This window comes from Mchenga conophoros, linkage group LG17, assembly GCF_057382185.1.
Source record: "Mchenga conophoros isolate Kocher_MC1m ecotype Shallow Benthic linkage group LG17, M_conophoros_male_GT1.1, whole genome shotgun sequence".
In the NCBI taxonomy this organism is placed as follows: Eukaryota; Metazoa; Chordata; class Actinopteri; order Cichliformes; family Cichlidae; genus Mchenga; species Mchenga conophoros.
The window spans coordinates 2,789,328-2,817,031 of record NC_140542.1 but is presented as its reverse complement, the minus strand read 5'-3'; the positions used below and the strand labels follow the sequence as shown (position 1 = coordinate 2,817,031).

The window sequence follows — 27,704 nt, the reverse complement described above, 5'->3', positions numbered from 1 at the left end:
TCAGACGTCACACAGTTTCAAACATTGCTTATATGGAAAGTTCCTCTTTTCTGTGTCTTAGCTATTAATATGGCTGTGCACTAAAACTTCCTGTTTTTCAGTCTGGCTGAGCACTTAGTTTGTGAGTCAAAAGTGGCCTTGCTTTACAAGCCTTCATTATTAAAGTACATAACACAATCTAATAGGAAAATAAGGATATTGATTTCATGACACTTGTATTATTGCACCTTCTGATATTCTTTTTGATTTTTTTTTCAGGAACAAGAGAAAGTGGTTTAATGGTTTAACAAATTTTCAGGGAGGAATAGGTGACAATGACACAATCAGACTTAACCACCTTTGCCAAGGTCACAATGTTTTTGCTAGCGTGTGTGTGCATGTACGTCATTCTGTTTGTAAACACAATAACTAAAGCTTTGAAAAAATTGTGAAACGTTGTTATGTTGTAGAGCAGGGGTGTCAAACTCAAATACACAGTGGGCCAAAATTCAAAACTGGAACAAAGTCGCAGGCTAACGCTAATATTTATTGAAATATATTTATTCCTCCAGAATGAATCTTTTCTTATGGACTCAAACACGTTTTGCTGAAAAACTGAATATGGAACAAGCAAAGCTTAATACTAAACAATATATATATTAGCTGTATAATACCAGTAGGCCAGCTCTAATAATAATTTGGTGTGGCCAGAGTTTGACACCTATGTTGTAGAGTGAGATCACTGTAATAAATTTATTGGTCTAAATTTGACAGAAAGCCTTAAGTTAGACACTATGATTCTTGCAAGTGTGGTGTGTATTCTCAATATGTAGAAAGTACTTTATAAGTATATTTTAAAATATATCACCATCGTCCTTTTGTTAAGCCATAAAGAGCTGCACACACTCCCTTGTGAAATGGCATTGTCAGCTATATGTGTACTGTCCAACCAAATGAGGAAGTCCAATACCCACAATTTACCATTTACTCATAGTTTAACCTGTTCACTCCAACTTTATCATATTTGATCTATGAGTTTTTGAAACGTCTTTTTTTTCTAACTAAACCTAAATAAATTGCATTTTAAGGAATAAGTTGCAAAAAATGCATGAAATAGCAAACGTGAAACAAATTAAAACTCATATGCATTTATCAAAAAGTTTCCAGATTTTTTAAGACAAGTGCAGGCCCATTTCCAAACTTTGATTCATTTTAAAAGAATGGATTGTTAATGATTTTCGGACTTCATTTGCACTAAGGGTACATGTAAACACTCTCAAAAAGGAGACAAAAGGTGATCTGGAATCTTTTTTTAGTAATATAAAGTAATAATATAAAGAAGTAAAAAATAGCAATAATAATAAACAGAACAAGTATTATTATTAAGGTTTGTTATACACCCACAAGACAAGCTCGGGTAACAGGACAAGATGTGCTGTTCACATAAGAAAAAAAATGTTTCCCAGTCTTTTCAAATTTGTGCCCAGTACCAGATAGGGTCAGTCTGATCTTCTCCAGCTTCAGATGATAGAGCACTTCCTTAACCCAGGCCATATGAGAAGGTGGAACTGAAGAGTACCACCTCAAAAAGATCAGCCTGCTGGCCAACAAAGTTAAGGATGCTATCGAGTCTTTATGTAGATTGAGTGAAGCTCATGATACACAAATTATGCAGTCACAGCATTTAGAACAATATTTCTCCCAGTTACCTTGGACAGGGCATCAAAGACTCCAGATCAGGACACCCTCAAAGATGGAGAGTGCCAGAATATATGAGCATAATTTGCAGAAGAATGACGGAGACATTGGATTATATATTTTAGTGAGCCAGTCCTTAGTATAATGAGTACGGTGTATCATCCTAAACCGAGCAAAATAATGTTTAGCATAAATAGATGACTAAGGAGAACAGGACAATCTTTACATGAACGGTGAACAAAGTTTTGGACTTGGAAGTATCTGAAAAAAATGGCTCCTAAGTAATGCAAATTTTGCGATCAATTGTTGAAAAGATGCAAAAGATTAATCTAAATATAGATCTGCAAAAGTCCCAATGCCCAACCTGGCCCATCCAGTGAATACACTGTCTTGTAGAGATGGGGAAACAGATGGTTCCCTATTAATGGTGCTTCAATAGAGGGCCCCTGCAAACCAAAAATGTGTCTAAATTGGGTCCAGAAAGCGGAGCACTCATGACTCTGTAACCATCATTGACTGTCGGCTTGCTCTCACACGTGTGGTAATAAAGGTATTGACTTCAGCTGGCTGTGTTTGCATACTTTGTCAACAAAATCCATAACAGAAGGCTTTCATGCTACACAGTCTTTCTCTCTTTGGACCAGTTACTGGAAACCACATGTTCATCCCCTCCCTGTCAGGTGGAGGCTTTCAGGTTTTGTGTAAAAATAGTATTCTGTCAATACAGGACATTTATATAAGAAACAGTTTTCCCTCTTTCAATCAGCTGGTAAACAGGTTTTCCATACCCAAATCTATTTTTTTATGCTTACAATTACAAAACTTTGTATCCTTACATACAGATTGCTTCTTGTCAAGAGATTTATTCTAAAGACACTTCTTCAGCTGAGAATCTAAAGGTAGAAACACACAGACATTCTCTGCGACCTGCTGGAGCGGGGGGGCTAGGAGGAGGAGTTGGCCGTCCGACTGCGGTCTGGAGTGTGGGGCCTCCCTGCTGCTGCGGAGTCGGGGCGGTCTGCCTCCCCCCACCGCAGGGAAAAGGGTAACACCACCTGGGTCTGGGTGCAGTTCCCCCCTCCAGGGGCAAGGGTACCTAGACCCGGTTCGTAGAGTACGCTTGGGGAGTGTGATCGTGTGTACAGCGTCTCTTTATGTCTGTCTCCACGTTGGTTGAGTGTGGAGTAAGTGCATATGAGAGCATGAGGGTGGGAATGGATGTTTGTATCTGTGTGTGCCTGTATGTCTGTGTCTATATGTCAGGTTGGGTATCAGACGCCACCTCTCTGGGGACATCTTAGGCCCTCCAAGGTTTGGAGGCCTATCTCCCCCTACCACCACTTCCCCTGCCAGTGGCGGACTCCCTCAGACATCAGTGCGTTGGTGGTTCTTTGTGTCCGGGGATGGGCGTCCGGGTACACACCGGCTCACTCCTTGGCGGCCGCTTATCGGGGCCTGGAGCCTGGGGCTCGCTCGGGCCACTTCGGAGGTGGGGTGCCCCCGGCCTCTCGGCCTGGGGCTCGGTCACTCAGGCACGGCTGGCTGCCGGCGGAGCTCACGGGCGCGTCACTGCAACTCCCCCTGGCTTCTGCTCCGCGGCTGCTGAGTGAGCCCTCATCTGGGACTCTCCTCAGCTCTTTCTGGGATAGTGGCGCAGCTGCCCCTCTGTTGGTCTTCCTTGGTCTCTTGTGTTCTGGGGGCCTCTGGATGTCTGGAGTCTTGATCTCCTCCATACCTGCTTCACGCCCTGGAGGACGTGGCTGTGGCCCCCCCACACCCTAACAGATCATTACATGAAGGAACCTTTTAAAAAACAAAAAACAAGCGCGTCCATGCTCACAGGTGTACACACGGGTGATCACACCCACAAACTACACCCTTTTTGGCTCCTACCTCAAAGCACACTGTGCTCTGTTGATCTTATGTGCTGCACAATAATGTTTAACATTTAGTATTTACTGTCATATTCCCATATATCATTGTGATGTTGTTTATTCTATTACTCTTGTTCTCTTCTGCTTGTTTTCTTTTTTCTTTCTCAGCAGGTGATCCAGGTGATTGATATATGCATTTTTTTTCTCTGCCCGTTCTGTTGGTTTTTGGTTTTTGCCCTTCTCCCCCGTCCCTCTTCTCAGCTGTTTCTCTTTCCCTCTTTCTTTCTCCCCTTCTTTCCCCCAGTCAAGTCTGTCCCGTATTTAGCAAGTGAAAATAAAATAAACAATAAAAGGTGAATCAAATGGACCATTACGGCAAGGCTGGGATGGTCAATTTGGTAAAGTAAATCCGTTGGGCATCTTTCTTTGCCTTTAGACAACAATTCTGATGCAAAAGAGCCAAACGGGACAGGCAAAAAAAAAAAAAAGAAAAAGAAAAAAAAGAAACACACAGACGCTGCAGCTTTTACTTGCAAGGGCGATCACAGAACACTCACACCAGAGTGGGGGCCCTGTGATCTGCGCTCCGTTCCTGCACTTGTCTTTATTTAAATACAAAAATAATACAACAGTGAATACGTCTATTCATAGGAAGAGGAATGTTAGTGTGTATGTAGGTGTGTGTGTGTGTGTGTGTGTGTGTGTGTGTGTGTGTGTGTGTGTGTGTGTGTGTGTGTGATTGTGAAGGACGTGGCCCCTCTTCTTGTTAGGGAGCGCAGATAAAAGTGTCCAGCTCTCCTCTTCCTAGCAGGAGTGAAATAATAACAGCTTGTTCAGCTATTATCGCTGTGAGAAACAGTCTTGTAGTGGACAACAGTCTAAGTCATAAAAAGGTCATCATGCAGTATTCTATCATATGCAAACTTATATCATTTAAAAGCTTATACTGACTAATAAGTACAATTTTATATTGACATTTCCCCTCTCGTCCAGCTGTTTCTCTGCTAGATGATACTTTTAAAGTAGCATTTGATCAGAATTATTGGTAACATTTATAAAAAACGAATCCACAGCTCAACCACTCTTAATCACGTAAAAGTAAAGTTTGAAGTGGATTTAAATGTTGAAATCTCCAGGGAAGACTGCCTAAAAATTATAAGTAAGATTTGTTCATCATCAATTTGCCAATGTCATACTCGTCAAAGATTTGTCCTGATTTAGACCAGATCTGGATTCTACCTGTGATAAATGTAGGCAGGCTCCAGCGATCCTCCTACATATGTCCTGGACACATTCAATGCTACATCAGTTTTGGCAATTCTCTACTCTTTTTAAAATTTGATCCATGTTGCTTTGTTGCTCTATTTGGTACCACAGGGGAGGCATCTGAAAAAACACAAGCTGAAGATGCTTTTGTCCTCTGTTAGCCAGGAGACTTGTGCTGTTGCACTGAAAGACTCCTCACCCCCTTCATGTTCACAATGGATCACAGAAGTTATGGAGTATCTTAAACTGGAAAAGCATGTCTTTTATCCTGTCTTCCTTCTCTAACCCCAACCAATCACAGCAGATGGCCCCGCCCCTCCCTGAGCCTGGCTCTGCCGGAGGTTTCTTCCTGTTAAAAGGGAGTTTTTCCTTCCCACTGTCGCCAAAGTGCTGCTCATAAGGGGGTCATATGATTGTTGGGTTTTTCTCTGTATCTATGAAGCGCCTTGAGGCGACTTTTGTTGTGATTTGGCGCTATATAAATAAAATTGAATTGAATTGAATTGAACTAGAAGCCAAATGCAAAACTAGTGAAAACAAAATCGTCAGAAAAAATGATTCAAGATTTAAGATTCTTTATTTGTCATGTGCATAGTTATACAGGTATAACACGCAGTGAAATGTGACCTGATACGCTCCTTGACTGTGCAAAGACAAAGAGAGAGACAGAACATTATATACAGTGCATGAGTATACACAAAGGAGGAGGGAAAGGTCAGTGGCCTCCACCTGTAAAACCATTAAATTACCTGAAGAGGACTGACCGTTTGGACCCCAAGTCATCTCTATTTGGCTCTCTGGGAACAGACCACCTAGTCCATTCCTAGAGATCTCTTTCAGCCCAGCTGGTTCCGAGTACACCTGACTTTGAACTACAGTCTCTGACTGACCTGTCCTCAATCCCTGATTGGATTCCACCTTTTCTGATTTTGAAGAATCTTAAACTTCAGTGTAAAATTCCTATTTTTATTTTAGTTCTCCTTCTATTCTGCTATACCACCAGGGGTGTCTGAGACCCACAAAAACATCTCTATGCTTTCTGTATGACACAATGTGACCTTGTTTGAACCTGCTGGGAGTTGTAGGTGTGATGGTTGTGCTATATTTGTACATACTTGAATAGATGTTTTTCTTTTTAGGATTTCGGCCTTCTCTGTAGTCTAAGGAGCTTGGAAAGAAAAGCGTCTGGACTTCTTTAAGTTGCTTGAAGATGTTTCATCTGAGAAGCTTCTTCAGTTCTAGGGTTGAATGGTGGAGAGTCCCAGATTTAAATCCTGTGGGAGTGTCCCCCCAAGAGGGTCATGGACCCCTTATTGATCCTCTACCTCAGTGGTCTCCAACCTCTTTTGCGCCACGGACCGGTTTATGCCCGACAATATTCTCACAGACCGGCCTTAAATACAACAAAATAAAACTAGTACCGGTACCGAAAAAAAGAAGATTTATTCATAACACACGTGAAAAGACCCAGGAAAACCGAGTTAACGATAAAAACGATAACAAAATCACGCTGGAAACCGATAAAAACCCTGAAAACCAAACATTTCACACCTGAGCCTCAACTCTCGCGGCCCGGTACCAAACGACTCACGGACCCAGTGGACATAGATGCTTCTTTCGCTCCTCTTTCTAACCATCTGTCTTCTCTGTCCAGAATGTGAACATTGACCTTTGTCCTTCAGATGCAGATGGACAGCCGAGTCTTGCCCCGTCGAGGCAGCTCTTCTCTGTTATTCTATTCTTATAGCTAAGAACAGAATTGATCCCCTTCCAAGGGCAAATTAAAACTTTACAAAAACAACTTGTTTGTGTAGTTTATGTCATCTTATAGTTAATGAGGCAGCTTAAGATTCACCATATCAATCAATCAATCAATCAATCAATCAAAATTTATTTATATAGCACATTTTTAAGACCGAAGTACACCAAAGTGCTTTCCATTAAAATTGCAGTACAAATAAAATCACAATAAAATATAAATTACAAATATATAAAATAAGATAATTACATCATCTAAATACAGAGCCAGATGTAAATTACCCTAATTCGCCTTAAATGCCAGATCAAACAAATACGTTTTTAAACGTGATTTAAAAGACTGAATGGAATCTGACGCGCGAATATGAAGAGGGAGAGTATTCCATAGCCTGGGTGCAGCAACGGCAAAGGCACGGCCTCCTCTGTCAACAGAACCTGTGCTTGTAGTCTAACACTGAGGTCTGCCTTTAGGTGGAGACAGCCCGGCAATTCCACCTGTGAATATTTGAGAATAAAGGCAGGAAGGGAAAAGGGGGAAAAACAAAGAAACCAAAACCTCTGCTTTTTTGAATTTTAACACATGATTTAATTAACCCTGTCCTGTCTGGCAGCTTTTGCGATTAAGATCTGCTTGCACTGTTGTGCCAAACACATTTTGCTTTTCCTCTGTGACCATGTCCCACAGGGACCCAGGCCCAGCCACACATACCATTCACTCACTCATACATACCCACCAATGACACACAGACACACGAAGCCACACATGCAGACACAATGACCACTTGCCCCCCCAGCAAGCAGACTGTTTAGCCTAACTGTTGAACAGTAGCGCACATCCCCTGTCATTGTCTAAGATGCAGATAAAAATGAAGGGCAGATAACAGTTAAGGGGTGAACGGGGCCACTGCAGCAGTCCCACCCACAAGCCTCTGGGGGGGCCCCTCAAGGGCCTGTGAGTGTGTGTGGTAATATGTTGTGAACTGTAATGGAGGATGAAGGAACTGATACCAGTTACTGCCCCTCACACTCAGCTGGCCTATAGAAAACTTCTGGGACATTGAATATCAGACGTCAGTCATACAGCGTTTGGACGTAGTGTTTTCTCCCACTGACAACGACAGAATCAGCTTTTTTGGATTTCCTTACCTGGATGACTGAGCAAGCATCAAGACTGTGTGTGTGTGTGTGTGTGTGTGTGTGTGTGTGTGTGTGGGGGGGGGGGGGGTCATACAAAGTACTGACTATCATTTTTCTACAAAGTGGACCCTCTGCTGCAGCATCTTTCCACTTTGTTTCCATCATTCCTAACACATTAGACTCACTGCTGCTTTCTACTCTACCTGAGCACTCAAGGCATTATGCAACCCGACTTACCCTTTCATACAAGCGCTTTTTTTCTAGGCTGAAGTACTTTTAGCTAACATGCATTAGTAGATGCGGCTCTGCCTCCTGAGCTACAACCAACTCTACCCCTCACATTTCAGGATAGCCTGGACTCAAACCAGGCCTGTTCAGAATGTGTACATCCTCATCACTGAAAGACTGGCCACTGAGTGTAGGTGTAAACACTGCAGAGTCCTGGCCTGATGAGTTAGCTCTTCTGTGGTGTGTCATCCTCTTAGCCAGAGGCTGTTTGGTTCCCCCAATGAATAAAACACAGCAATCCACTGGCTGCTGTATCCGTGGGGATGGTGTTCAGTCGGTGTTGTATTATACTGACACATAGCCAATTTAGACCCATTTGGGGGTGCTTGAGTATCATCAGAGCACCCCTAAAATAACCATAGTTGTAATAACAGCATATTTTTGGTTATTTTCTAGAATTATGATGTTACACTTTTCTAATTTGTCTATTTACAACACTACAGCATAGAATGAAAACAGGTTTTATGACCTGATTCACCCAGTTGGTGCTCCCATTACTGATGGCAATTTCACAGTCTCAGCCTGAGACTAAAAAAAGTCACTTGGGACGAAACATTTCTCCCACTGAACACGCTGCATCCAGATAAACAGAATCAACTTTCTGGGATCCTAATAGGGCCTGCATCAACACATATCACATGTCCAGTAGGATTTTTTCTTTGATGGAGTTTCGAACTATATCTTTCATTTTTTGTATGCAGTATATGTGTGACGTCTTCTGAGCTACTGTCTGCAGGAACTGCAGAACAATGTCAGCCGTGTGTGCATGAGGAAACATACAGCAAAAGAAAGAAAAAGTAATTATAATGACACAGATGAAAGAGTACAATATGGCTTTAATGAACAGTGAAACTAAAGAGATTACATTTATACTCTCTGAGAAGCCTGAGAGAGAACATCAAGAGAAATCATTAACAGAAACTGAAGTTTATCCATTTTTAATCTCACTGTGCAACACAGAGTTGACAAGGTGTTCCTCTATACGACTCTACGAGCACACAACCAGCAGAGTATGCACAGTTGTTATCTCGCATACAGGGAGTTCCACCAAACCTATGCAGCGCAGATGGATAAGGGGAAGATTTCAGCAACTTGAAGCATGAAAACATAAACTAAAGACACTCCTCCATCATGTTCGGTTAATCACATGATTTGCGTGACAGGGCACTCCTCAGGCTGATCCAGGAACAGCGTCTGAAACATGTGGTTGTAGAAGTCAGGGTGGTAGAGGCAGGCCCGGGCACAGTCTGGGCTGAAGTTCAACTCTAGGATCTGAGGTTGTATTATACGTTCACCTGAAGGATGAGAACACAGTAAATAAAGTTTTAGTCTGATAAGCTGATATGTGCAATGTCTTGTTACAAAACTACACCTGTTGTGCCGCCAACAGGTGTAGTTTTGTAAAAAGACTGTAAATGGGCCGAAATAGCCAAACACTTTCCAAAGACACTGTCTCATTAAGCTCTCTGAAGCTCACAGTAAACACATTTCTTGATGCCATATTTTAAGAAGACTGGATAAGCAGAAAATAACTGCAAAATATGGCATGTCTTTATCCTGTCGTCCTTCTCTCACCCCAACCGGTCGCAGCAGATGGCCCCGCCCCTCCCTGAGCCTGGTTCTGCTGGAGGTTTCTTCCTGTTAAAAGGGAGTTTTTCCTTCCCACTGTCACCAAAGTGCTGCTCATAAGGGGGTCATGTGATTGTTGGGTTTTTCTCTGTATGTATCATTGTAGGGTCTACCTTACAATACAAAGCACCTTGAGGCGACTGCTGCTGTGATTTGGCGCTGTGTAAATAAAACTGAATTGAATTGAAGTCTAGATACAGACACTTTATTCTGGTTCAGATGCACCAAGGCACGATTACAAGGATTCAGACTCTGGGGTAGGGTCTGCATGTTTTGTTGTAAAAAAGGGGTTTTGAGTTTCTTTTCTTTAATCTGTACCCTTCTCCTGTCACTTTCATGAATCCTTGTTTTACTCTGAGCCTTTGTCTTCAAAAGACCTCGAGCTCAATAAGGCCTCTGAAATGTTGATAGATACTACAAGGGCTCATTTTGATTTAGTCGTGAAAGCGACCTCTTTTACATATTTACTACACAAATACAGACATTCACTCAATTCTAGCTGTGCATCAGGGAGAGTGTTAATCACATGGAAGAGTCTACCAAGCAGCTAAATCATTTAAGAGAGAAAAAACCTTGTATCAGAATTGGACAGCTAACGTCCTGTGTCACTGACATCCTGATTTCTTCACACGTGGAGCGAAGGATGGAAATGCCTCTCATGCAGCCCGACACCAGCCTGATCTGAACTTGTGACGGTGGTTCTGAGAGCCAGTTTGCTGCAAGAGATGCTGCTAAAATGCAACTTGCTTGTTAAGTATTTAAACTTATAACCCCACTTTAACCTCTTTTCTACTGTCAGGGCTGCTGTACATGATGATCCTTTTTATCTTGCAATCTGTACTTGTACAGTGTGGATTTCCTCCGAGCTTTCCAGAAAGTTGAATGATGGTAAAACATGCTTTGCACAGCTTTTAAATGAGTCTGTGTGATTCTTTTCTGCCTGGGAATGCATAACGGGACAAATTTGCAACCTCTCCTCCGCCCTCTCAACCTTGATTGAAGCAGAATCTCAAAGTTACAGAATCTTGTGTTAATGAATTTGGGGAGACAAAATAAATGTAGAGAGATGCTCCCAAAGGTCACAGAAGAAAAAACATGAGCCAGGTCAAATGAAGAGAGCTTGCCTTTGAAACAAATGTGGTTAAGGTGCCATTCCTCTGAGGCTCAAACAAATGTTACTGGCTTTGATGATCAGTAGGATAAATGCTCACCATTTTGTCCTCTACTCCACTTTAGCATGAGGTCTACAGCATAGATGGCCCGGGATGAAGGATAGGGACAAATACCATATGGTGCCGGTCTAGAAGTGGCTGCCTCAAAGAGCTCCTTGAAAGCTTTAAATAACTCTCCCTGTAAAGAAAAATGGACAGAAACCCAGATTTGAGTACGATAACCATACTAGGATTAAGGCCTTAGAGATACTGTCACACGTGCTTCATAATCTGTGCAGATGCTGCTACCTAATCTGCAGATTCAACAGGTGGTGTGAGGGCTTTAGATACTCCTGGAAGAATCATAATTTGTGCTGACATGCCACTGATGACTGAAAACATCAGTGACCAGCTTGGTATCACTTCTTATAAACAAACCATTTCCCTAAACTCTCAGAAAGAGCATCCTAAACTGAAAAGCACTTAACATTTTCACTCACTTCCACTTCTTTCCATGGATGCTGTGGGTACTGCTTCTCAAACATTGGGATGAACTCATCATAGTGCACCTACGAAAGGGACCCATCCAAACTGTTATCACTAGACTTTGATGACGACAACAGCTATGGCAAGACATACAAATTAAAATAGAGAAGATACCTGCTTAAGCTCCACCCCCTCGGCATAGTTCATGACAGTGAAGTGCTTTTGGTAATCATCAAAATGGTCCAAGGAGAACGGTCTAGGCAGAAACACCGAAAGATCAGCACCAGCACGGCAAAGGGTCAAGGATGGAGGAGCAACAACAAACTGCCATCATAACAGGTTTAACTTCGTGAAGAGCCAATCGATGGATAAGAAACAAGACAATCTTTGAATATGAAAGAATAGACAGAAACATTATTTTGCTAGTTTTGGTTGGTTTGTAACTTCTATGTTAACTTTTGATATATTTAATTAAATTGTGCTGTTATTTTTTACATCAAATGGAACAAGAACAAACAAACTAATGAGTGCCACAAAAGCAGTGTGAGCCATCATCTGCCTTTTCCTGTCTGACTTCGCTTTGCTTAGTGTCCACAGATTATTAAGTATGGATGTATGGATTATTAAGTAATCCATACTTAATAATCTGTGGACACTAAGCAAAGTCTGAGGAATCAGACTGTGCAGAGAAAGGTACCCTACAGGAAAGAACTCTTTCTGTATGTATGCATTTCTTACCTGTTGGCAAAGCGCAGCCAGAAGGCATTATAGGCATAGAGACGCAGAGGCTGCACAGAACGCAACATCAACATGTAGCGAATGTCAAACTTCACCATTCCCACTTCCTCCCTGTTGAACAGGACTGGATCTTCGAGATACTTGCACACCACCTGGAACATGAAAACAACTGTGAGCTTTGTCTGTGAAGGTTCTCAGTCATCCAGGTCATGACAGGATAAAGGTCACTCTTTCGAGGATGCCAATGTTCACATTTTGGACAGAGAGGACAGATGGTTTGAAAGAGGAGTGAAAGAAGCATCTATGTCCACTGTGAGCGACCATCTTTGAACAGAGGCGGGGGTTTACGACACCAACTCTCTGCCATCTATAATCCAGTTTTGAGATCACTTCCCAGACGCCTTAACGCCCACTCACATCCTGGGCCATCTGACCTCAGGAATTCGCATGATAAGGTGGGGCCAGGTTTCACAATGAACACACCCGAAACTCTGGCTGATTGGGACCCACGCCCAGTTTCCCACCTTGGCTCAGGCGATTAGAGGATCATCAGGGGGTCCTTTTGTCCCTCTGTGGGGGGCCACTCCCACTAGGTTTATATCTGGGACTCTCCACCATTTGACCTTAGAACTGAAGAAGCTTCTCGGATGAGAGGTGAAACGTCTTCAAGCAACCTAAAGAAGTCCAGACGCTTTTCTTTGCAAGCTCCTTTGACAACTGTGAGCTTTACAGTCCTGACACCGTGTGAATCTTAAAGTCATGCAGCACGGAGTCTGCAACTCTGTATCCCTTTGAAGATTTCTGTGATGGAAATTTGTTTTACCTTAGCGTATCGATCCTGTGTTCTGATAACAGTAAATATAAATATATGAGTTACAGATAGAAAGGATAGCATCATATATGTCTTATGTGGTTAAATGGAGTGGTCCCTATACAGCACCTTTCTACCTGATCACTGTTTTCTGTGCTAATCTAACATTCACACTCTCGCACTCATACCCGATGGACGCGTCAGAGAGCAGCTTGGGGGTTAATCTTGCCCAGAGATATTTGGCATGCACCACGGGAGCAGATGGGATCAAATCAAACCTTATTAGCAGATGAACTGTTCTAGAATTACTGTATTATTTTTGTAAAGTAATGCAGTGTTATAAAATGAGAATATCTATTAGTTAATGAAGTTAACAATAGTAGTTAATAACAGCTAATCATGCATAATTCTGATGTGTGAATGTCATTGTGACTGGTTGTCTGTAACTCTGTGTTAGCCCTGCGACAGGCCAGCGATCTGTCCAGGGTGTAAGACTAGTTTATGGTCACTCTCATCACACTGCTCTTCTCGTTTCCTAATTAATTATCAAGTCTTCTACCCATCTTTCTTTGACCTCATCCACCACTGAGGTCAAGTGGAAGCGGTTTGGAAAGTGATACAGAAGGCCCTTTCTGAACACATACACATACACAAGTGTCATTCTTGGTTTCTGTGTATGTGTGCCATCACCTTTGGTGTACTCTCTCGCTGCCTGATTATGTAATCCAGGTTGTTGGTTATGTGTGTGTCTAGTCCACGAGCTAAATTCCAAGGCTTACAGATCCAGTGGTTATCTTCTCCCCTGAAAAATATAAGGCAACTTTTAATTATCCAGTTAATAATGATAATAACAATAATAAATACATAAAAGGAAACTTCAATTATTTCTTCATTGTAACACTGCCTGTTTATGGTCCACACTTGTATTCGTGGGTTGTTCCCTTTAAAATCTCTGCTGATGCCAAACAGCTTAAGCTGCTATTGACTTTTGCTTGCTGCTGTTTATTAAATTAATGATTGAAGTCTGAAGAAAGAAGAAATATAAAGTGTATTATTTTACAATTCAATTCCATTTTATTTATATAGCACCAAATCACAACAGCAGTCGCCTCAAGGCGCTTTACATTGTAAAGACCTTAAAACATTAATAAACAGGAACATGTGGAAGAACCATACCAAGCCACAGACTGGATCTCTCCTGTTCACCAGGACGGTCACACACTGTTGTGGGATCCCACCCTTCAATCTGCATTTGTCACAACATGCCCAAGCAGACCCTGTAAGTGTTTAATGGGACGGAGGTCGGGACTGCAGGCAGGCCCTTCCATCCTCTAATCTCTGATAAAGATGACAACACAGGGTGGGGTTTAAGTTCAGTCCCAGACTGTGGCAGTAGGTCGATATCTCACCATCACACTGCCTCTACCAGAAGCTGTTACAGTATAGCCTGGATTATACTTGGTTGCTGGTGACCCACATGTACAGCTTCCAGTTCCCTTCTTTCAGCACTTCTCAAGCTTCTCGTGCTCCTTTTTCCTGATATTGCTGCCATTTGATAACAACTACGACCGTCTTCCTCTGCTTGTCCAGCATCACTATGTTAGCCATCACCACTTTGTCTGTATCTGGAAGTCCCACAGGATCTTAGCTCGGTCATTCTCAAGCACCCTAGGGGAGCGTGTCCCTTTTTGACCTCAGGACTTCCAGGCCATACTCAGCACAGATGTTTCTGTATACTATTCAGGGTGTCTGTGTGAAACACTGCGGTTAAGTTCTTCCTTCCTTTTATTATTCGTCATAAAAACTAGAGATGACTAGAAACAAACAAAATCAGAATCCCAACCTTTGTTGCTGGTAATGCTTGATGAACTGTGGCAGCTCTGTCTGTAGGTTGAAGGTCTGCGGTAACCAGTCGGGTCCTGGGCTGCCTTTCACCCTGCGAGCCACAGCAGCCAGGCAGTCCTTCACCGTGATGATGCTCTCACAGGGAAACTGGTTCAGCAACACATGAGGCCGCTCCACACTGAGTTTGCTGCCAAATCAAAACATGATACTTAACCTTTCAGACAGTCCAACAGCAACCTAACGCTGGTTCATAGCTGCTTTATCAAGTGTCAACATAACTTTGCTGATAGACTTAGAATAATCCCATGTTTGAGTTTGAGATTAACTCATGAACTCTGACTTCTTTTAACTTTCTGGTATTTATGAACTTAAATACCTCCCCAGCATGAAAACAGGTCACTTTTTAAAATTGTGTTGGAATCAATTAAAGCTGAGATTAGGATGTTTATGCAACAATGTAGCGCAGCCTAGCAACAAACATACAGAGTTTATTATTAATTATTTACTTATTAAGTCACACAAAAAAACATGTTCTTGGCATTCACACACAATAAAGCCTGTTTTCATAATTCCTGCCTGACAGTTGGTCAAGATCAGTGTTAGCTTTGAAATAAAGTCTAATAAAGTCTTTCTATTAGTCACTCAACACACACACACACCAACAGAATACACAAACTGTGAGTTAACATATAATAATATTATAACACAGCCAGGATCATACCTTTTGGACAACTGATCTCTATTATTGTTGGATCTTTACATTACAATATTAAGCACCTTAGGGCGCTATATAAATAAATCTGTTCACCACAAACATGAATCAAACAATCAAAATGTGACTGATGTGCAGACTTTCAGTGTTATTTTGAAGAGTTTAACAAACGTTCAGGTGTTTAGCCGTTTTTACACACAGTCATATTCGTTTTCAGAAGCTCAAAAATAAGTTGGCAAACTAAAATAACTTCAAACTGAAAAATATCTAAAATGCTTGAATGAAAACCCTTTGCAACGTGACCCATGGACATCACCAGTGTTGGGAAGGTTATTTTTAAAATGTATCCCACTACAGATTACATGGCCCAACATTTATTTTGTAAGGTATTCCATTACGTTACTCAATGAGAGTAACGTATTCTGAATACTTTGGATTACTTAATATATTGTCATGCTACATGAATGTACTATTGCTGTGTGATTTATTACTATTAAAGAAGGTTACTCGCCAACCAGTACCAACTGTGATGGTTTTGTGTTCACTGAATACAACCTACTGACACAATGATCAGAAAAGCACTATACTTAGTGCATAAGAATTATGCACAATTCACTGAATTCTGTAGCCTAGTGTATAAGGCCCCAAGGACCTGTGTGCTGTGACTCTGCAGAAATAGGTGTTTCCTGGTTTCCTTGAGCACATGTTTTTTTAATCCAACAGCTACCATGTATGAAACAGTCACTTATGAAGAAATCATGTCTGTCTAGCTCCATAATGTCACCGAGTTATGAATGCAGCTTCGCTTGCTCACCTGTAGTCTTTGATGTGATTATAGCGCCAAATGATATCTGCCTCGTCCTCATCCTCTATCAGCTGGAACCGAGGGTGGCTAAGGTTGTTTGTTACTTGTGACATTTCAGAGTAAACCCTGGAAACAAATGAACAAAACAATAACAAAAAACTCTTTTTGTTGAGCTTTTTAATTAGCACTTAAAGTGGACATGAAACTCTTTATCTATAAACTGAGCGCTGCTCTCAAAAACAGACTGTCTGTGACGCTGGATTTAAGAAATTAGGGCTTAAAGTTTGAAAACATGTTTAGCGCCATCTTGTGTCAGTATATTATGTGACATCATGGGTTGGTTGGTTGCGATCAGTAGACTTGCATTAGTTTATGTTAGGTAATTGGTAACAAACCCAATAACTCAGGGAAAGTGAAGGGACGTAAACTAAAAATCAGTCTCTGGTGGCTCTTCGTTGTTTGGTTAGCTATACTGAAACGGGAAAATACACCTGCTAGCTGTAATGTTTGGATTTGTAAAGCACTTTGTAAATGAAGACTGTATGAAGGAAAGCCTGTTTGAGTCAGATGTCTGCGGAGTCAAAAACAGATTTTTCCTTGTATGTAGCGAGTGGCACAATCAGCTAACACGATTATATGTATTTTATGCAATAAAGGAATGTCTGTTCTCATCCAGACAGTTTACAACCTAACAGCTTAATACAGAGCTTCCCAAAGTGTGGGGCCGCCGCCTAGGGGGGGCGCAGGGCCATTGCAGGGGGCGGGCGCCGTATGAAAAGGGGAAAAAAAACGCTTGGACACTGCTAGCACGCACTGGGCTCTTCAAATCACGGACGAACAGGATCCCACATTCTTGATTTTTAGTTCACAAACACTTGTTGTAATGACTAACTGCTCCTGACATTTTGGAGATGTTTGCTCTTTATACAGTAAAGTTACAGCTGGATACAAATAACATCAGGCTGATCCTGCCACGATTTGTTCCCCTGTCTAAATCACGGACGAACAGGATCCTACAGCTGTTTATGTTTTTGAACACATTTTGCACAGAGAGGCGATTTTGAAAAAAGTATTGACAGCAATGTTGAATATTATTACACAGGAAAAAACAACTACACGTAAAATAATGGCACCGTGACGCCTCTGCCTTTGTAAATAGACAGTAACTGTTTGTGTATGTAAGCGTGTAAAGCCCGCAGACAGTCAGATTAACAGGATTTTGTCTCTATCTGCCATTCTGCAGTTCATCTCATGTAAACAATAACGTGGCGCACAGCGTGATGTGGAAAAAGGCAAATATTTTATCGTCCACACTAAATGCAAAAAAGGAGTTTTAAAAAATCTCCATTCATGGTTTGGGAACCACTGGGTTATTACATGTGCATCACAACACAAACACAAACTGTTCTTCTTACCGAAGCACGAATCCTGTCACTATGTCCGCAGCAAAAATAGACTGATGTGTTCGATGGAGAGACGAAAAACCAAGAAGCTGTTTTTGGTTAACAGTCTGGTTTAAAATATAACATCCAGTCAGTCTCATTGTATACTCTTGTATATGTTTAATCGGCTTCATCTGATATATACGATCTCAAAGAGATTGATCTCTTCCAGCTTATCTTTACCCACAAGTGGAGGAAAAGGATTAAACATCCAGCCTTTTTATGGGGACGGTGACACAGAGCGCTAAAGTAGAGTTTACTTAGCAGTGACTTTGCTAATAGTTCAACATATTTAATTCTAATTCAAAGTATAATCAAGACCAGATCTAATCACCAGGATGAGTAAGAAAATCATGTTTGAGTAATGAACGCCTGACTTTTTCACCCAGATTCCCGAAGCATTCTTTTGACTACAGTGTGTCCTTGGCTCCCTCTGTGAATGAGAGCACAGCAGACTCTGTGTGTGTGTGTGTGTGTGTGTGTGTGTGTGTGTGTGTGTGTGTGTGTGTGTGTGTGTGTGTGTGTGTGTGTGTGTGTGTGTGTGAGAAAGGCACCAGAGTCCAATGTGACTGTGATTTTGAATAACAGAAGTGATGCTGTGACTGACAAACACAGCGTCATAAAGGGAAAAAGCAGGTTCAGTTCACATGAGACTGAGCTAATGAGAACTCATGTTGATGTAAAGCAGCATATAAACTGAATGAGACATGATGAAGAGCGACAGCATATATGAAGCGATTTGCTGTATAAAACCCTGAGCAGACGTTATTTTGAGTTTCTTTAAATTCAGAAAAGTTTTTCTAGCTGTAGACGTAGCATGAAACAATGAATCCTGTACATGCACCTTAGATTTCAGTTGAGCACCAACTATGTATTCAGATACATTCCACCACACACTGAAATCTGGCCTCTATGTTGGTAGAGATTAAAATATTATCTATAGTCAGACAAACACTACACGGAGATCATCTCGACCTGCAAATTCCCAACAAAGTAAATGTGTTATCTTTAGTGAGGGAGAGAGTGGAGGCAGGCAGCGACCTTCCTGACACACATGAACAGGCGTGAACAAGCAACGTCTGAAGCTGTGGACCAGCTCAGTATTTCTCCTTCATATTCAGATATCCACTTTCTCTGTGTCACATTATCATTATTATATTATCCAAATACAGAAGTCTGCAGCAAGTCAGTGCCCAACTCAGAAAGGCCCTACAGGTAAATATAATAAAAAAGATTTCTGTAACAGTGACAAACTTACTTGTAGACTTTGTCCTTCGGAACAGTGTAAGGCTGTATTTCCACGGGAAGCTGCTCCTTGTTTTCCCGAGCAATGTTCTGCAGACACAGAGACGACCCAACAATTAGGCTTCAGTTCAGCTCAGATATTGACTGTGGATACATCACATACAGTGGTGGGAAAAAGTGTTCCTGACTTCATATGTTTGTCAAACTTAAACGTTTCAGATCATCAAACAAATTTAAATCCAGGACAAAGATTTCACCTCCTTTAAAAATGCAGTTTTAAATGTTTCTTATTAAGGGGAAACCAGCTGGGCCCACTCATCTTTGCAGGATTGTTGTAATTCAGCCACACTGGAGGGTTTTTCAGGTCATGCCACAGCATCTCAAGATTCAAGATTCAAGAACTTTATTGTCAACACAACAATATACACAGTATACAGCGTTTCACCCCAAGCCCCCCTGGTGCATTTATATGAGTATAAATAATATATCTCCAAGAGATATAAAACTAGGATTTACACATAAATAATAACTTGCTAAATTTGGGTCAAATTAAGTGATAAAAAGGTACTATTACTAACTTTATCTATGTAATAAACACAGACAGGACAGAGACAATATGGAGTGGATTGTGCAGCAGGTACTGAATACAAGGTTGAAGTTATGAGTCAGGATATTTTAGACGAGAACGGACGAAGACGTGCAAGAGACAAAATGTGCAAATATATTTGAGATGTGTTCAGTAACTATGTGACTGAGTGTGCAAATAAGCAGATTGTTCCCAGGTCCGGTTTGTAGTGCATTTGTGGAAGTTTGTGTTGTGTTTGAGTCTTTTGGTGAGTACTGTAAGGTGTTTGTGTTTATCAGTCTGGTGGTAGTGAGTTGAGGGCTCTGACTGCTTGGGGGAAAAGCTCTTGCAGTGTCTGGTCGTTACAGTTTTGATGCTGCGAAAACTTCTGCCAGATGGGAGGAGGGAGAACGGTGCATCGAGGTCACAAAGAGCTGGCCGGATATTCTCCCTCAGGGTGTTTTGGTAGACGGCAGAATTCATGGTTCCATTTACCACAGCAAGTGCTGCAGGTTCTCAGGCAGCCACACAGATCATCACACTACCACCACCATATTTTACTGTTAGGAAGATGTTCTGGTTCTACTTAAGTGTCTTCTTAATTCAACAGGTCTGCCAGTAATCAGGCCTGGGTGTATTTAATCAAACTGAACTCACCTTTCAAAAACACGTGGTTAATCACAGTTGGATCATAATTTAGGAAATGAGGAAGGGGTGACTGGACTGTGCCTTAGGTACCGAATGAAAATACTTTGTCGTATTTAAATCTCCTATTAGTGAAACTTATTTAACATTATTTACTACTTTGTGAACTGTTTGACTTTTTTTTTTTATCAAGAATCCAAAAGACTGAATCTGAGTTTGAGATGAGAATAAAGTTTAATAGAATTCTTGAGGCTGATAAATTTATGTGGTACTCCTCACCTCAAAGAATGAGTCCGGGGGCTCAGCTGTGACGCTGCTGACCTCTTCTAGATCACTAGGTATCCATGGTAACAGGCGGCACTGCCGCACCAGAGGGTCTGGCTCTCCATATGTATAGTCACGGGTAACTTCATCTGTGGATAATAATGTAATAAAACATTATGTCATCCAATCATGTTGCATGTTTTAACAGGGAAACTCTATTTCAGGTATCTTGTATCCAAAGACAACCAGATGTATTCATTTTCTGAATTGTGACATGGTGATCGCTCCGTGTATGCTGTGTGCGCTTTCACCTCCTTCGTGCAGGTCCTGCAGAGGCCAGAGCACGGTGTAGGCTAACTGGCCCTGCACGTAGAAGAAAGGAGCCATGCTGCAGGTCGGTTGATCAGAGTGCCGCACCTGAGAGCCAAACTCATCCATGACGTACCACACGGGAACCTTGTCCTCTGGGGACTGCACAGGAAAGTGAGGCAGAGGAGGGTCAGGTTCTGGCTTTCAGGTCATTATTATCACAAACTCCCTTTTGTTCAAAGTGTGCGCAGCCCTCGTAAGGACAAGCGTTCAGCAGGTTTGTGTTACACATTAGCTGCTTTATACTGAAATAAGTTTCACATCATGGTTCCTATAGTAGCTCCACAATCATCTAATATACAGTATTAGGAGAATCATGTGTAGTACATATCTAAGTGATAAGAGCAGTGTTTTCTCACACACCCCCTGAGAGAGCTGATAAGTCTGGTTGTACTTCCACATGCGCTCCATCACCAGCTCCACCGTGTCAGGGTCGGGGACCTCACCATGGAAGTCCAGCCCCATAAGGGCCGCCATTCTGGGCAACAGGCCTGGGATCTGTTCCAGCTGCTGCCGGGCATGATCCACGCGGTACGTCCACGCGTGATCCACCAGGAAAACGCTGCAGGAATATGGAGACAATCTCACGCTAGATGTTCGTTTGGAAAATTACCTTTAAAGAGCTTTAAAATGCTGACGATTAATAAAATCTTAAAAATCTCTTTATTCACATAAAGAAAGCGCTGATGGAAAGTAGCAGCAGGAAATTTGCCCAGAAACGATGCAGTTAAATATTTCTGTGGCGGTGTAATATGACTAAGCTGCAGCTGCTCTCCCCCTGGATTCCTTCAAGCTGACACCCTGACCTGCAGGGCACTTTTATTAATCATTTGTAGTCTATGAAATATTACTGGATGAACCTTTAACCTTGTCACTAAAGCAATAGTTCATTTTAGCTCGGAAAATGAAATGTAGTTACAACCAAGGGTTAAAGGGATTTCCATGGTTTTCTTAAGAATTCCAGTTGTTAACGATGTTCTCTTCTCACTATTTTGTTATAATGTTAATGAATTTAAGGTTTTCTGTGTCATTTTGTTTATATAAATACAAAACAGTAAAGGACAGGGTCAGGATTTCAATGTTCACAGCAATAACACAACAAACAACTATCCAGTTATTCTTGTTCACCATGAGGTAAGACAACTGATTAATTTCAGCTATTCTGAACATCACCCCATCCACTACCTCTAACTACCTGTTCAAGGATTAACAGTTTGGAAATATGAAGCAAAACAGTACTCAGCTCATATAAATATACCAGATACCTGGACTTTGGCACAGCTTTGGAGGAGCAGAATCAAAGCATCTCAAAATATCAAATATGAAAAAGTATGATGTAACATCCAAGAGGAGAGGAAAAGCAATTTTCTGTTAAATAATTTATCTTTTACTTTGTTGATTTGTTAGTTGGAGGCTGGAGATCATCATAGCTATGTCCTTATCACGGGCACGGCTATTATAGTTAACAAAAACTGAGCTAAAAAGTGAAACAAAATGTAAAAAAGTTTTAGTTTGAAATCAAATAAAAAAAAAATACTGTTTTTGTTTATACACCACATCATTAGTTAATCATTCGTTATTATTGTCTGGTCCTCTTGCTCAATTGTCCCCTCCCATCAGACCAATTGGTCGCAGCAGATGGCCCCGCCCCTCCTTGAGCCGGGTCCTGCTGGAGGCTTCTTCCGGTTAAAAAGGAGTTTTTCCTTCCCGCTATTCCCAAAGGGTTTCTCAGGTTTTCTCTGTACTATTGGAGGGTCTTTAACTTTTAATATAAAAGGCCTGTATTTAAACACATTATATAAATACAACTAAAGTGCAGCCCGCACCTTTGACGTGCAGTCTGCAGTCGTATATAGTGACATAAATAAGACATTTAAACACTTAAATGTTAAGGTCGTAGCATTCCTTTCCTCTCCAAGGAGCACAAAGACAAACATGCAATCAGTGGAAGAAGAGTTATCGTTTGGCGCCCTCACCTGGTCGGCTCCGAGGCTTGCAGACCACTCTCCCGGGTTACAACCACTTTACATCTGATCTCATCTCCAGGATTGTCCTTCTTCTTCTCCTCTCCGTTTTCTTCATCTCCCTCCCTCTCATCTTCATCTTCTTGTTGGAACTGCATTATTCCGAAAACTTCCCCGGCATCATAAATCTACGGAAACAGACATGGCATGAAGGGGCCTGCTGGGAGAATGTCTTTTAATGTGTGCACGCCAAACCCCAAGGTGCTGCATCTCAGCGTGTATGAAATGTCAGCAGCAGCTTTTTCTGCAACAGTAAACAAACAGTTATTAGGACTGAACATGTGTTTCAGTGCTTCGTGATGTCAGAGCACACCTCGCTGGTGATCTTGTGGTGCAGGCTCCTCCAGTAGACCGGAGGGATAGCTGAAGCCTGGAGCGCTGCGCTGTGGAGAGCCACGAACACTCGGAACTCCTCGTCCTCCGCGCCATTCGGAACCGTGGGGTTTGTTGACATTACTGCACTGGAAGTGTATCTCACGTGGAGACGGCGTTAGTAAACCCGGAAGAAGGAGGAGTTTAACAGCTACACAGCTATGCATTGTGGGAGAGTTTTTCGACTATCTGAACTAAAACATACTTCACAAATTAAAAACCCATTAGGTCACTTTTAGAAAAAAGTAACTGGGTTAAAACGCAAAGTCTCACATGTCAGAACAAAAATAAATATGGTCTTTAAATTAAGTAAATACAACCTGAGATGGACAACAACATAATACATGTTGGTGTGTCATGTTAGTCATTATTTATTTAACAAAATGCAGAAGCAGAGTGTGAAAGACCGAGTCCAGCCCCTGGTTGTTTCTGTCATTTCGCTTTTCAGACTGTCTCTGCATGTTGGCTTAGCTGCTGTTCTATGATAGTGACTGTGTAAAATGTCATGATTATCTGAGGCTATATTTGAATACGACCTGCTGAGGACCAGATGACTTCATTTACATCCCGATATGTAAAACCTTAGGGAGGTGTTATATGTCCTTAGTACCATGACTGTAAATGGTACAGGAGGACAAAGGAGGGGGGAACAACTAAGCTGTAGTGCCTCTTCACCTCACTGTACAATACCTTGTGCAATACTTTTTGTAAATAGTCAACAGTGCAATAGACTCAATACTTGAAATGTGCAATTCACTTGTATTTTTATTTTTTATTCCTATTTATTCTATTTATCCCCTTTGTATATTTTATTTATATTTGTCTCTGTATTTATGTGTGTGTGTGTGTGTGTGTGTGTGTGTGTGTGTGTGTGTGTATATATATATATATATATATATAACAGTTCTGTAACTGTAACTTCGGTCGTTGCTGTGCTTTTTTTGGAAGTCGAATTTCCCAGAGGAACCCACCCGAGGGATTAATAAAGTTCTATCTTATCTTATCTTATCTTAAATGCTTACTGACACGGACAAAAATCACAGTTCGTGCCCATTAACACAAACACACTGACTGTTTGTTTTGCCCTAAGGCCCGGCTGTTATACATCTGTCTGTAGCTTCTGTTTTTATCAGCAGCGCTAAGTGGCAGAAGCTCAGGCTGGTACAGATGCTTTATATCGAATTTGGTTCAGTTTAAGTTTAATCAAACTTTTGGATAGCTAACCCTAACTAACCTAGACAAACACAACTAGTATCTGCTGGCTGTCTGTCATGAGGGGACCTCGACAGCAGACCTAATCACTGAAGTTGTGGACACATATATGTGACAGACACAGAGGTATCAGAGTACCTGTAGCGTGTCTGAAATGATCTGAGATGTTTGTTTCTCATTTGGCAAATACAGAATTTCTGTGTCACATTAAAACTTCTGTGTTCTTCTCTCTTTGTTGTCAGGTACAGGATAGATGGACACTTTTGTCTAGCTGCAAACATCCCGCTGCAGCGCGACACCAACACACTTCATGAAATCCTCAGAGAAAGAAGCTATGAAGAAAAAGTGAGGACAGTCATTGAGGAAAGAAACTCTGAGAACAGTAAAGTTTATGTAGGCAACAACCTGGTTATAGCCAGGGTTTTAAAACCTAAACACGCAGAATATCAAGTTCTTCAAAAACTAGAACAATTGAGCCAAAACAGTGCTGGAAACTTCCTGCTCCTCTACTCTTATCTCTCCCCGTGTAGCACGTGTACAGACATATATGATAGCAATAACATCCTTAAACAGACTGACATGTACATTCACAAATGGGCAGACAGTGCCTTTGTGTTTACAAAAGTTTATGACAAATCAAATTCTGAAACTCAGTCTGAAGTTGATGTCAGCACACACACAACCATAGACAGAGGGAGTTGACAGAGTCACTTCTCGAGCTCGCGTGGTCAATGGGCAGCCTCAGCCTCGCTGTGATAAAACGAGTAATTCTGAGTTAGTGTCACAGCTGCTATACAGATGGCAGCTATTCTGAGTTTTGTATTAATAATAATAACAGGCAGGAAACCATAGACGGGAAAGGAGACAGAGTGAGAGCAGCAGAGTAGAAAGAAGATGGGGAAACAGGAGCAGCAGTGGGAGCAGGCCCAACAGAAAAAACATGGGTGGAGGCAGCAGCAGCAAGCGGAACATGTACAGGAGTCAGAGTGAGAGCAGCAGCAGAAACAGTAAAAAACACAAAGGTGGAGGCAGGAGCAGCAGGAAGAGAAGCAAACATAGTAGCAAGAGAAGGAGCAGAGGAGGAAGTACATGAGGAAGCAGGGGGAGGAGCAGCAGTAAAAACAGAGGTGGAGGCTGCAGGAGGAGCAGTAGCAGTAAAGGTTAGAGGAGTTAAAAACAAACCATCATCCCTGGAGACAAACTTCCTTCACACTTTTAAATGATTTTTTTCCCAAACAGCATTTAAATTCTACTTAAAACAAAATATAAAAAATGTTCTGCCCTGTTTTTTCTGAATAAAGTCTTCAGCTTCAAACCTGCTCTGTGTCTGTCTCTGTTACACCGAACATCTGCAGGTTAGACTCGATTTACTGATGTCAGTCCCACGTCGAGATATTTATTGAGGCACTTACCGTTATTCTGTTTATGATCCAACAGTGCACAGTTGAATGAAAATACATTGCCAGGCAGGTATGTTGAAGTCCATTTTTTTGACATGGAATAAATAGCCATATAAATATATATATAAGAGCGCATCACAGAGACTTTATTATTCCCAGAGGAAAGATTAGTTGTCATAGCAGCAAATACACAACAAACATCAAGCACACACCAATTAGTTAAACTGCAGGAATGTCTTAAAGACATAAAGACCTGGATGGCCGCTAACTTTCTGCTTCTTAATTCAGATCAAACTGAGGTTATTGTACTCGGCCCTGAAAGTCTTAGAAATATGGTATCTAACCAGATTCTTAGTCTGGATGGCATTACCTTGGCCTCCAGTAACACTGTGAGGAACCTTGGAGTCATTTTTGACTTCCATGCACATATTAAACAAATATGTAAGACTGCGTTCTTCCATTTGTGCAACATCTCTAAAGTTAGAAATATCCTGTCTCAGAGTGACGCTGAAAGACTAGTTCATGCATTTATTACTTCCAGGCTGGACGACTGTAATTCATTATTATCAGGAAGTCCTAAAAACTCACTGAAAAGCCTTCAGTTAATCCAAAATGCTGCAGCAAGAGTCCTGACAGGGACTAGAAAGAGAGAGCAGATTTCTCCTGTATTGGTTTCCCTTCATTGGCTTCCTGTTAAATCCAGGATTCAAAATCCTGCTCCTCACATACAAGGTCTTAAATAATCAGGCCCCATCTTATCTTAATGACCTTGTAGTACCATATCACCCTATCAGAGCACTTCGCTCTCGCTCTGCAGGCCTACTTGTTGTTCCTAGGGAATGTTTCTTGCTTCATGTGTGAGCGGTCCCTAGTCCGAATCCCAGATGAGTCTGTGTGGTGCTATAACAACTCTAGGAAGACATTAGATTAATTCTCCTTTTTTTTAGATTGTATAACTTTGCTTTTTTCTTTCATTTGTTTAGATACCAACTGAAACCACAAAGCTCCAGTTTCACACCCCAAACTAACCAACTGTAATGCTTCTTTTCATCAGCACAATAGTTTTCAGTTTTCAATTTCACATTGGTCTACACTCCCCACATCCTGTTATGTCCTTATCCTCATTGCGAATCAGAGATTTGAATATAATCAATTCATTAATTAACAATTGAATTCCACGCTTGTGTTCATCCACAGCAGCTGGACAATAAAGTTTATTGTGACCCTGATACTGCAGCAGATCCTTCTGATCCATTTCCTGTTATCACTTCAAATAGAAATGAGGCTGCAGAAAAGCAGCTGCAGGGCTGCTGAAAATACTTTTCTGCACCAACTTTCAGCCAGCAAACGCTCAACTTCTCCCAGCGTGCTGAGCTAATGGTTAGTTGGTGTTTTTCTCCAAACACTCTCTCACTCTTCTCTCAACGTGTTCACAATAAACTGTGAACAGACACCGAGCAGAGCAGCAGAAGACCTCATTCAGGAGCTAAACTCAACATGAACTGAACTCACAGTAACGTTAGCTCGGTGCTTACCTTTAGATGAGCGCACAAACTGAGAGACACTCTACTGTGGCAACACCACCAGTTTATAAAGAACAAGAGATGACAAAGAGAAGTTTTTTTCCGGAAAGAGCAGCAAAACAAACTTAGTGAGGAGGAGGGAAACCTCTCAGACAAACCCAGACCCCTGCACAAAGTGCTGTTCAGACAAACTCATTTATATTTCAGGTTTTGCAGTGTGGCACACCACTACCAGGTGAGCCATCACACTTCCTCTTTATGCCACAGTACAGGAAGTGTCAGCTCGAAGAATTTTATTTACTTTAATTTTTTTAGTTCATCTATTTATTTTAAATCCAACAGTTAAAAATAAAGGGCCGAAAATTCACCCCGTTCCTTTTATTTACTGGAAGAGATCAAATCTGAGACTCTGTTGTGTTGAGCTACATGAAGACAAGAAGATTCAAACTTAATACAAAAAATCTGA

General features: G+C 41.5%; 1 protein-coding gene across 1 annotated transcript; it reads right to left on the bottom strand.

Moving 5' to 3' along the window:
* Positions 1-8,818: 8,818 nt before the first annotated feature.
* On the bottom strand, positions 8,819-23,228 carry ttll12 (tubulin tyrosine ligase-like family, member 12). The gene is made up of 14 exons (XM_085252531.1): positions 23,045-23,228; positions 22,684-22,859; positions 21,071-21,269; positions 20,650-20,809; positions 20,354-20,487; positions 18,878-18,954; positions 16,187-16,303; positions 14,659-14,847; positions 13,506-13,617; positions 12,005-12,156; positions 11,441-11,522; positions 11,281-11,349; positions 10,841-10,979; positions 8,819-9,295 (listed from the first exon to the last, which is right to left on the bottom strand). The coding sequence occupies exons 1-14, from the start codon at positions 23,183-23,185 to the stop codon at positions 9,144-9,146; spliced, it is 1,899 nt and encodes a 632-aa protein (XP_085108657.1). The 5' UTR covers positions 23,186-23,228; the 3' UTR covers positions 8,819-9,143.
* Positions 23,229-27,704: the final 4,476 nt, after the last annotated feature.